This window comes from Vicia villosa, linkage group LG4, assembly GCF_029867415.1.
Source record: "Vicia villosa cultivar HV-30 ecotype Madison, WI linkage group LG4, Vvil1.0, whole genome shotgun sequence".
NCBI lineage: Eukaryota > Viridiplantae > Streptophyta > Magnoliopsida > Fabales > Fabaceae > Vicia > Vicia villosa.
Window position 1 is genome coordinate 127,810,915 of NC_081183.1, and position 12,041 is coordinate 127,822,955.

Sequence of the window (12,041 nt, forward strand, 5' to 3'; positions counted from 1 at the left end):
ACATGAGTGTTACGCGTTTTGAATAATTGTAGTCCACAACCACAGTGGTAGATTTCTAGCTTCAATAGAGGTTTGAGAGATATCCACAATTACATTTTTGGTATTTGTATGCAACCAACATTTGTCAGGCTAAGCAAAAGCTAAGTTAGCTACATTCACATTCTGTACCAAACAAATTACAAATAAAGTCTAAAAGACCTGAAAATCTGATTAGGGCATGCATGTCTTATCATCCCTAGTGTACGCAGGATTGAGTTTTTCCTCATACAACTTTAATAGATAAGAAGACTCTTTCTTAAAACGTTTTACAAACTTATCCAGAAACATCTTCTCGGACACTACAAATGGACTAGTTAAGCTTGCACTCTTTTTCGTCAAACCTTTACCGAGAAGATATTGCACAACAGCGGCCCTCGGAATGATCCTTTTTTCCAAACTTAACGATAAAACATATGGTGTTTTCGCAATGGCCATAGCATCCCAACCCAACTGATTCACCCAAAAGCTCATCACTAAATTTATTTTATCAATGGATGTTAACATACAATAAGGTTTCTTTCTAAATGCTTCCAGAGCATCTTCATCCGACCAACCCCACTTCTTAAAGGTTTCAACTTTTTCCTGCCACAAGTTTTTGCTTACCGGTATTTTGGCAATCAATGCTATCGAGAAGTTTATTTTCGAAGGATTAAACCCCAAATTCTTCACTTCCTCCACAAACTTCAGCATGTCGCGTGCGCTTAATATCCAACTCCGAATCCTGAGCAATCTTGCAATATTCGAGTCCGACACTCCATTCTCAATCAGCATTGTGATGTTCCGTCGCACACGATGAGCACAGAGTAAGTCTGTATTCTGAATTGCAGAAGCAATAACGTCCTTGTCTGATTGCAAGAATCTATAAATCAATTCATAGGTTGGGACTATATGATTCTTCAAGCTAGGAGACAAGACTCTAGGGTTCTTACTGACAAGGTTAACAATGTCGGAGTTAGAAGCAGCTTTGGAGAGTAAAAATTGAAACTTTGGTAAGATCCTTTTGGAGGGGTTGCAGGAAAGTAAGCCGGGTGCCTTTGCAATCATGCTGTGAAGTTGGGAGTCTGAAAAACCGTGGTTTTTGAAGAGGTTGAGAACAGTGTCAGGTTTTTGGGAGGTTTTGAATCGGAGACGGTGGGTGGAGCAAAGTTTGGAAGCAGATTGTGGGGAGAAACCGAAATTCTGGGTGAGGTAGGAGGCGGCAAATGAGGTTGAATCGAAAGTGTTGGTGCAGAAATGCAGAGAAAATGGTGATGGGTAGTGGTGGAGAAGAGGAATAGGGTTTGGGGATAGTGGAGTTAATCCCTTGAGATATATTAGGGTTCTATTGAGGTTAAACATTGTTGTTAGAATATAAATACAATTTTCTTGTTACCTTCAATCTATTCTTGACGGCGGCTGTAGAGGGTCAAAATGGCAACTTCGTGATTGGGTGGCTTCACGACGGTGGTGCGGCGAGGCGGAAGTGCAGTAGAATGCATAGTTGTTCGCGGTTTCCACCAAGCGGAGAGGAATAAACTATTTAACTTAAAATATATAAAAAGTACTCCCTCATGTCATAAATAAAAAAAGTCTCATATTCTACCATACTAGCCTAGTATGCTAGAATATAATTTATGTTTATGTTAATTATTTTCAATTTAATTATAAGACAAAATTTAGTTTTAATAAATTTATATTTAAATTTTTGTTATCTTGAATTTTCCACATAAGTATAAGACAATGCACAGGGGTCAAAGTTTTAAAAGTTTAGGTTAGAATATTTATGCTTTGGTTGAAAAGGTCTCAGTCGACATCGGAGGTAGGGGTGTGCATGGTTGATTATTTTCAAAAATTAAACTATAATCATTTTAAAATCAGTTAAATGGTTTAGATTTATAATCATAACCACATTTTATTTAAAATTGGTTATATAATCAGTTATAAATTTGGTTATGATCATACAACCGGTTTTTTAAAAAAAACCAATTTTGAAAAAAATAATTTTCGAAATTTTTTTTTCAAAAAAAATAATTTATTTTGACAATTAAAATATTTGGATTTGGATAATAACCGGATTATAACCGAATTCAAAATAATTTAACCGGTTAATAACCATTTAATTATATCCGAATTATATAAATGGATAAACAAACTATTAATAACATAAACCAGTTAATAACCATTCAATTATATCCGGATATTTAAAAGTGGTTTAGATTTGGTTATGGATTTGGGCATCACAACCGGATATTTTGCACACTCCTGCTCAGAGGTTAGTTAATCTAATTGGCTTCGTCGAATGGACAAATGAAACACCGATGACCTTAGTCAATTTTTTTTAAGGAGTTGAGTTAAGTTGGTGGTATTTTCTATTAGTAAGCTTTGGGAAGACTTCGACGGGTGCTAGTTGAAGGAATTTTTTTTATTGGTTTATCACCACCAGTATACTCCGGTTCGGGGGTCAGTTCTGACATCAAGTGGTTTCAGCCCCCTACCAAGTTTAACGTCAATCACCACTGAACAAACTAACAATTGGTAGTTGAAGGAGATTTTATTTCTTCAATATGATATGGTTTTGATACTTAATATATTTTTAGAGAAGTTTGATGGTTATTTCGACGGAGTAACTTGAAACGAGGCTAACTAAACTGTCTTTTGGCCTTATCCATTCTTGGAAGACGTGTGGAAGCTTAGGAAGGGCGAAACACATGCAAATAAGAATGTGTCATTCCCTGAGGGGGGAAAGACCATTCGTTATAGTTATATTAATTCTAGTATAAATAGGAGTTTTTAGATTAGGATTTTGTCTGTTGACATTACTACAAAAATACTCAAAATACTCAAAGTATCTGAGCGAAGTGAGAAACGAGTAATCGAGTTCTATGTACATACTCAAACACCACTTTTATTTATACAAAGTTTTTTTTATTAAGTTTATGTCTAGCGTCTATTTCTTGTCGAAAACCTTAACCTTTTTCCAGCATTTACTTTTAATCTTGCATTTATTTTAAAGATTTCGACCAAGTCAAAATTACTGTCTTTTACACAAAAAAATCACATAATAATTCAACAAACTTTTTGCACATGTGTCCTAGGATCAACTAGTTAGTCGATCATGCAAGTAACCTTTTGGAAGACTAACGCTTGTTTACCAAATTTCACAGCAAACAAATTGGCACGCCCAGTAAGACTCGTGCTAAAAGTTTTACATTATTTTCTTTTAGAAATTTGCATGTTCTTCACCTGTAAAACTTCTCAAATTTGTGAGTGTGCATGAGATTGAGGAGTGATGGGCTAACTAGAGATTACGTTACAAGAAATTTTTCTAAACAAACTAGTATCTTAAAGTCAATATTCTTCTACTTAACTCTCTCTCACCCCCTTATAGTTTGTTTCTTATACTGTAACTACAGTGAGCTAATCCAACGATTTTACGACCTCAATACACTGGACTTACGACCGGGACCACTCATTACCAACAGGTATACTAACAAGACCCAAAGGTCAGGGTTAAATGTTGAAGTTAATAAGACGATATGTAACTTTTAAAATACTAAATTTGCTTTCAAATTAATTGTATCAAACCTAACCCGACCAGTTTCAAAACCTTTTCAGGCTCTGATACCATAAGGTAAAAGGATCAGGTGAGCAATATAAAGGGTAATATACTAGTTTATTTAAAAAAAAAATTCTTGTAGTATAATTTGTATTCAATCATGTCTCAAGTTCTTTGAGCGAATTGGGAAGTAGTAGTTGTAGAAGTACTACTAATAGGGTTTTGGGGTTTTATGTCCTGCATCTTCTAGTACTACCAATTATGAATTAGATCAAGATAATTTCCAAAACCATGAATTAGATATTCAAGAAATGGAAAGTCGCTTAGCTAATTGGTCTATTCCAGAAATTAAATTAAAGAAATTTTTTAAGATTAGTACCTTTGAATTTAAGGTTTAAAATATACAATAGAGTCAGCGACTTCTGTCAGTAATAAGTACGAAACCATAAAGTTATTAAATAAAAAACTATTAGAAAAACATTATACTGAAGGTTTCAATTATATTCACTTAGAATGAGTTCAAGTGGCTATAAAAGCTTTACATAAATTAGGATTGAATACTCTATCCTTCTAGTATTGCGAGATACTAGAATAAAGGATTTTCTTAATTAAACTATCATCGTAGTTGAGTCCAACTTAAATGTTGGTCTGGCTTATTTAAACTGCCACCCAAATTTTTATATGAGCTTATCTAACAAGTTTTCTCCAAACTCTTTAGTTATCTATGTTCAGACCCTTGGAGACACTTGTAATCTTGGAGTTACATACATAGATGTCATTAGTAGAATAACATATAAAATCTCTAAAGTCAATTATGATTTAAATCTTTAAAATCGACCCCTAGAAACGAGACTTGTATTTTAGAAGAAAATTTGAGTGAATAAAATGTTATGACCAAAAAATACTAACCACGTCAGATATAATTAATAAGCTTCTTGAGTGTATTAAGAAACGAGTCTCTGAGAAATATATGTTTGAAACACCTTTTATTTCTAAAAGCAGTTTATTCGCATTTAAAGTCATTTCCATTTCCTTTACATTTGCAAACATTTACTTTTCAGTCAAGTTTATCTTGTTTTGTCTTTGATATTTACAAACAAGTCTTTTACATTCATTCACATTGCCTTTAAGTTTATCGAATACCTTAGTATCTAGAAAACACATAACGACACATTACCACTATACACATATGTCATAGGATCAATCTAGTCGATCATACAAGTAACTAAAAATAATCATTTTGGAAAACTATCGCTACCAAAATCAAGGGTAAATAGGAGAGGACAACTTTTATTATAAAATTTTTTTTATTGCCTATTACTCCTCTAGAATCACATTACTGTCCTCAGGGCTCTCCTTTGGTACGAGTTATTACAAAAATATTTCCTCCGAGATTCTCCTTTTTACCAAAAGATACTTTAAAAACAACAGAATTTTATGAGTTTATTCTAGTAGACTCATACTTCATTACTCTCGCTCATGAATATGAGAAATTGGTTATTAAATTTCAAAGTTTAAAATTAATAAGGTATTATCACCCGCTGATTGGAATCTTCCTCCAACAGCTGTTAAATCATTTTCAAGAGAGTATACTCCTCAAAATTACAACTATCTTGATTATATGGACGTCTGGTCCAATTTTCTTTGTGTAAAAGCTTTTGAACACATTTGGTTCATTTGGTTTAACAAGAATATTTCATTATCTTTTCCCAACTGGTTCATACAGTGGTTTCATGTGTATAGACTTAACGAAGATGTATTTCCAGATTATGCCGCCAAAGCTTATACATAATTTACTTCCACTGTTACGTGTCTAAAGCACAAATTTTTACTGGCTTTTTACGTCATCTTTGGCATTAACTGGATTACCTGTTGGACGTTCTCTTCTGAATAAATCTGGCCAGAATGTCCAGTCCAACAATTAGTTAAGAGGATATCTATTAAATGGTGGGTTAGATTTAACCCTGAACTATTATCACAAACAACATTAGAGAATTGATTTAAAGGTCATCCAAAATTTTACAAGACTTCCTCTACTTTCGAAGATACTTCGTCCGCATCCAAAGATACCTCGTCTACAATAGTTTCATGGTACCTAATAAACTGACAAAGTTCGTCACGATTAAATGGTTACTAACTTGCAGTTCTTGCACATAATTTTTCAAAAGTTTAAGACTAATTTGTCGAGGGTATACATGAAAAATAATGTGTGAATGAAACAAATGATATTAAAATATTTGTGAAAAGAATACAAGTAACAGTAAAACAAATGATTTCTCCTATTTAGTGAGAGTATCTCTAAAATGAATCTTCATTTAATTTCAGTTTTCGTATTTTTAACGAAGTAGTTTATTAGTCATGAAAGTAATTTAAACAATGATCTTTATTTTCTTATTGAAATTGATTAAATTAAATGTGACCAAACAAACTACCTTTCTTAATCAATTTAGTATATACTTCGATTGCTAATTGCACAAGTCAAGAAGTCAACATAATTTTGATACAACGTTTCAACTAAATTAAGTTGTCACCATAATTTCATCAAACTTACCTTAATTCCCAACATATGATAATGTTTTTTAGATGACTTTCAATCTTCACTCACATTCTTGTTAGCTACTAGTACTATAAGAATGTTCGCTATAGCTGTTAAAAAGCATGAGATATCTACCTATACTAATGCCAACATTTTACGTAGCAATCAAACATCAAAACAAGCTTATTCAAATTGAAATTTCCTAAAAACTGTCACCACATTAATTTGGAATGTCCAATTGTAACTGTTCAGGAGTATTGAAACTAATTTCTGGAAAAATGCTGCCAGATTAAAAAGAAAAAAGTGGCAGCTGACAACCAATAAAAATTGATAAATTACAATCATAGTAATCTATAAGAGCATCCACATCTATGATACCCAAATTAGTGGTATAAATGGACCCTACTTAATTTATTATATTTGTTTACATTTTCCAATTATTTTACCACTTCATTAAATTTTCCAAACATCCATACTACACATAAAACTTTAAATTGGGTCTCACTTGTCTCACATTGATTCCAAACTACCGTGGCTTTCTTTGGCATCGGTGGTTTAAAAATTTGGTCCAATTTTTTTTAAATAATAATATTTTCTGACACATTGTGGCTTTATAACACAATACCACCACCGATGTGTATGCTCTAAATAGCTCAAAAAAATGCAGTGCCAACAGAAGACATCACATAAAATACAGAACATGGACAAAAGGTCAATTGCAGTTTATAACAAGATGCCAATATGTGACAAAATCAAGTGTTATGCAAGACCTGGCATGACTATGACACAAAATATGACTGTTACGACGTTTTAAATAATTGTAGTCCACAACCACAATTACAGTTTTGGTATTTACAAGCAACCTATTCAGGTATAATCGTAAGACCTTCTTGGATGTAGCACAGTGATATCTACTAAGTATATTATAAAACTGCTCCACAAATCCAAAACCACAAGTGCAACTTTGATATTGATTGATGCATGGCTGGTCTTCACAAGTGCACAACTACCATTATGGTTACAGACTTAAAACCATTTCAAATCCAACAACATATTCTGGCATCAATAAGATTTCTAGGAAATATCTATCAAAATAAACCAACATTTGTCAGACTAAGCAAAAGCTAAGTTAGCTACATTCACATTCTGTACCAAACAAATTACAAATAAAATAACATAATAACATAATACGTCTAAAAGACCTGAAAATCTGATTACGGCATGCATGTCTTATCATCCCCAGTGTAGGCAGGATTGATGAGTTTTTCCTCATACAACTTTAATAGATAAGAAGACTCTTTCTTAAAACATTTTATAAACTTATCCAAAAACATCTTCTCGGACACTACAAATGGACTAGTTAAGCTTGCACTCTTATTTCTCAAACCTTTACCGTGAAGAAATTGCACAACAGCAGCCCTCGGAATGATCCTTTTTTCCAAACTTAACGATAAAATATATGGTGTTTTCGCAATGACCGTAGCATCCCAACCCAACTGATTCACAAAAAAGCTCATCATTACATTTATTTTATCAACCGATGCTAACATACAATAAGGTTTCTTTCTAAATGCTTCAAGAGCATCTTCATCCGACCAACCCCACTTCTTAAACACCTCAACTTTTTCCTCCCACAAGTTTTTGCTTACCGATATTTTTGCAATCAATGCTATCGAGAAGATTGTTTTCGAAGGATTAAACCCCAAATTCTTCACTTCCTCCACAAACTTCAGCGTGTCGCGCGCCCTAAATATCCGACTCCGAATCCGAAGCATTCTAGCAATGTTAGAGTCCGACACTCCATTCTCAATCAGCATTGCAATGTTACGCGGTACACGATGATCACAGAGTAAAGCTGGATTCTGAATTGCAGAAGCAATAACGTCCTTGTCTGATTGCAAGAATCTAAAAATCAATTCATAGGTTGGGACTATATGATTCTCCAAGCTAGGAAGCAAGACTTTAGGGTTCTTACTGACAAGGTTAACAATGTCGGAGTTGGAAGCGCCTTTGGAGAGTAAAAATTGAAACTTTGGTAAGATCCTTTTGGAGGGGTTGCAGGAAAGTAGGCCAGGTGCCTTTGCAATCATGCTGTGAAGTTGGGAGTCTGAGAAACCGTGGTTTTTGAAGAAGTTGAGAACAGAGTCAGGTTTTGAATCTGAGACGGTGGATGAGGTTGAATCGGAAGTGTTGGTGGAGAAATGAAGGGAAAATAGTGACGGGTAGCGGTGGAGAAGAGGATTAGGGTTTAGGGATAGTGAAGTTAATCTATTGAAGTTGAACATTGTTGTTAGAAAGGGAATACTGTTGCTAGAAAATGGATTCAAATATTGAACATGAATACAATTTTTGGTTACCTTGAATCTATTCTTTCCGGTTGCAGAGGGCCAAATAGCGACTTCGTGGTTGGGTGGCTTCACGGCGGCGGTGCGGCAGGGCAGAAGTGCAACAGAATACATGGTTGTTCGCCGTTTCGACGAGGCGGAGATGAATAATTGGTACTTGAATAAACTTTCTAAGTTAAAAAAAATATAAAAAGTACTCCCTCGTCTCATAAGAAAAAGTCTGGGTTGAATTATGCTTGAACTTTAGTATAATTTATTAAAATATAATTAGTTTTTTCATCTTGTATATATAATTTATGTTTTTGTTAATTATTTTAAATTTAATTATAAGTCAAAATTTAGTTTTTAATAAATTTACATTTAAATGATTGTTATCTTGAATTTTCGACATAGAACAATGTATAGGGGTAAGAGATTAGGTTAGAATATTTATGTTTTTGTTGAAAAGGTGTCAGTCGACCTCAGAGGTTAGTTAATTTAATTGCATTTGTCGAATGGCCAAATGAAACATTCATGACCCTAGTCAAATTCTTTTAAGGAGTTGAGTTAAGTTGGTACTATTTTCGACTAGCAAGCTTTGGGAAGACTTCGACGGGTGTTAGCTGAAGGAGATTTTGTTTCTTCAACATGATATGGTTTTGATACTTAATATATTTTTGGAGAAGTTTGATGGTTATTTCGACGCAGTAACTCGAAACGAGGCTAATTAAATTGTCTTTTGGCCTTATCCATTCTTGGAAGACGCGTGGAAGCTTAGGAAGAGTGAAACACATGCAAACGAGAATGTGTCATTCTAGGGGGGGAGATTGTTCGTTTGAGTTGTTTTAATTCTAGTATAAATATGAGTTTTTAGATTAGGATTCTGTGTGTTGACATTACTACAAAAATACTCAAAATACTCAAAGTATACGAGCGAAGTGAGAAACGAGTAATCGAGTTCTATTTACGTATTCAAATACCACTTTTTATTTTTACAAAGTATTTTTTTATTAAGTTTATGTCTAGCGTTTACTTCTTGTCGAAAACCTTTACCTTTTTCAGCATTTACTTTCAATCTTGCATTTATTTTAAAGATTTCGACCAAGTCAAAATTATTGTCTTTTACACAAAAAATCACATAACAATTCAACAAATTTTTTGCACATGTGTCCTATGATCAATCTAGTCGATCATGCAAGTAAACTTTTGGAAGACTAGCGCTTGCTTACCAAATTTTACGGTAGACAAATTGGCACGTCCAATAGAACTTGTTCTAAAAGTTTTACATTATTGTTTTAGAAATTTGCATGTTCTTAACCTGTAAAACTTCTCGAATTTGTAAGTGTGCATGAGATTGAGGAGCAATAGTGTAACACCCGATATTTAGATTTAATTATTTAATCTACTATCTGATTATTTTGAGGTGATTATCTGAGTCATTGTGATTTATTGATGAGTAGATGTGATGTTTATGTGACGTGTGATGCTTATGATGATATATGTGTGGGGTAGTGGAATTAAGATGTTAGTTAGAATAATAAAATACCATAGTTCTAATTAGCATTATTATTTAAATAAAATACAATCAGGAGATAATATGAGGTAGAGTTAGTAAGGGAAAGTTAGGAAGTTCATAATAAGGTTCATAAGGCTAACTAGGTAAAAAGAGGAAAAAGAAGAGAATTCTCATTATCGTAGAATTTTGGAGAAACGTGAAAAGAAGAGAGAGATAGGGCAAGGAGAGGAGAAGAAGAACAACCTTAAAATCGAGGGGAGAATCAATCAAGCTAATAAGTTAAGGTAAAGGGGGTTATCCTAATTATTATATTTATCTTAAGGGATTGATAATTGTATGTTGGTTTTGGGTTTGGGAATTTATGATGAATTGAATGATCTTGATGAACTACCATGATTAATGGTTTGGATTGTATGATTATTATGATGCGTGATGTTGTTAATTGATAAATTGGTGAATGTTAACCTGAACTAGAGTCAAATCCACCATGTTTATGGATGTGAGAGTCTAGGGTTTGATGAAGATTGTTGGAGGCATGATGAACATTGATGTTTTTGTATTTAGAATAATTAATCCATGATTAGACTAAGTTCATAGACCTTAAATCCCAAGAAAATAATAATTAAAAATAAGTTTTTGGATAAAATTTTGGGATTGGTTTGATGCAAGTCGCGCAGGATTTTTTGCAGATATCACAGACCCTTCTTAGCGCGGTAAAGCCCACTTAGCGCACCTTTGATAAAAGGATAGAATTCATTACAATAGGTGTTGCGCTTAGCACGACAGAGAGCATGCTTAGCACGACAGTCTGAGACGAAAATTGATATTTTTGAAAAATAATTTTAGAAGCATATATTTTATACTAATTTTCTAAAATTTTCTGGAATTTAATGTGCACATTTGGGTAGGTTTAGAGGGAGATTTGTATGGAGTTTGGCTTTGTGAACTCAGGTATTTCTATACTTGATTGTGATGAATGTTGTTGTGACGATTAATAACAAGATAAATGATGATTATGTGTTGATTTGACCAAGAAGTTTATGAAGTTTGTGTGTTTGAGATAATGATGTGATTTTGAAGAATAAATGAATGATGATGCCATTTTGACTAGTCATGATCGTTGAATTTGTGACATTGAGCACCATGCATTCGTAACATATTTGTAAGACGATAGTCCAGTGATGTTTGTAAGACCATTGGTCCAATGAAGACCCTTAATTGTTAGAACTAGTTTTAGTTTTGCAATATGTCTCTGAGTTTTGATGATAACAATGAGTATGTTTGTATGTACAATTTTGTTATACTAACATTTGTTATGTTGAGTACTTAACAAACAGGTTTTGATTCTGATGAAAAGGCGTGGCTTTCGTCCTCGGTTTTTTGTGGGATGTGAATTGACTCTTCTTTTTATTTTTGAGTTGTGAAAATCAGAGAGTCGCCACCGAATTTTATTTTATCCAATTAAGGAAAGGTTTATAAAAGAAACATAAAAAGACCTTAAAGAGATTTTGGGTTCGGGGGTAGGTTATACAAAGGGAAGGTGTTAGCACCCCTTTGCATCCATGATTATCCATGGGCTCTTAATTGCTTAGCTCACTTGTTTGAATCGTTTGTCTTGCTTTGAAATGCTTGTATGTGGTTTTAAATACTTTTGTAAAGAATTTAACTTTGTAATGATCCTTGTGCGGATGTATACAAAGTGTTTCATCTTTCGAAAGATGTTTTGATGGTTTGAAAAAAAGATTTTTAACTTCGTAATGATCCTTGTTTGGATATATACAAAGTGTTGTCTTTTTGAAAGTTTTGTTTTGAAAAAACAATGATATGTGAAACGTTTGTTGTTTTGGTTGATTTGAGCAAGCAATTAGGAGATCTACCCTAAGTTCATAAGGTTCTTTCCTATTTCTTTTAGAAAATCTTCTTTGACTAGATACAGAAAGAAATTATTTGAATTGCCTTAGAAACAGTAGAATTGATTTTGAAAAGAGTAACAGAGGGATTACCCTAAGAGGTGCAAGTGTGATCGTGTTTTGATTCAGATATTTTTGTCTTTGAAATTAGTGATCTAGCGCTTCAGTTATTATTCTTTCC

The 12,041-nt window shown here is 33.4% G+C and overlaps 2 protein-coding genes across 2 annotated transcripts; both read right to left on the reverse strand.

Moving 5' to 3' along the window:
* Nucleotides 1-210: 210 nt before the first annotated feature.
* Nucleotides 211-1,377, reverse strand: LOC131597844 (uncharacterized). The gene has a single exon (XM_058870508.1). It carries the CDS (start codon nucleotides 1,375-1,377, stop codon nucleotides 211-213), a length of 1,167 nt encoding a protein of 388 aa, XP_058726491.1.
* Nucleotides 1,378-7,053: 5,676 nt separating this feature from the next.
* Nucleotides 7,054-8,665, reverse strand: LOC131599646 (uncharacterized). The gene is made up of 2 exons (XM_058871933.1): nucleotides 7,313-8,665; nucleotides 7,054-7,195 (listed from the first exon to the last, which is right to left on the reverse strand). The coding sequence occupies exon 1, from the start codon at nucleotides 8,663-8,665 to the stop codon at nucleotides 7,325-7,327; it is 1,341 nt and encodes a 446-aa protein (XP_058727916.1). The 3' UTR covers nucleotides 7,054-7,195; nucleotides 7,313-7,324.
* Between the last annotated feature and the right edge of the window lie 3,376 nt (nucleotides 8,666-12,041).

Excerpts from the sequence above, each read along its gene's own strand:
- LOC131597844 (XM_058870508.1), bottom strand. The coding sequence starts at position 1,377 with ATGTTTAACCTCAATAGAACCCTAATATATCTCAAGGGATTAACTCCA.
- LOC131599646 (XM_058871933.1), bottom strand. The coding sequence starts at position 8,665 with ATGAGACGAGGGAGTACTTTTTATATTTTTTTTAACTTAGAAAGTTTA.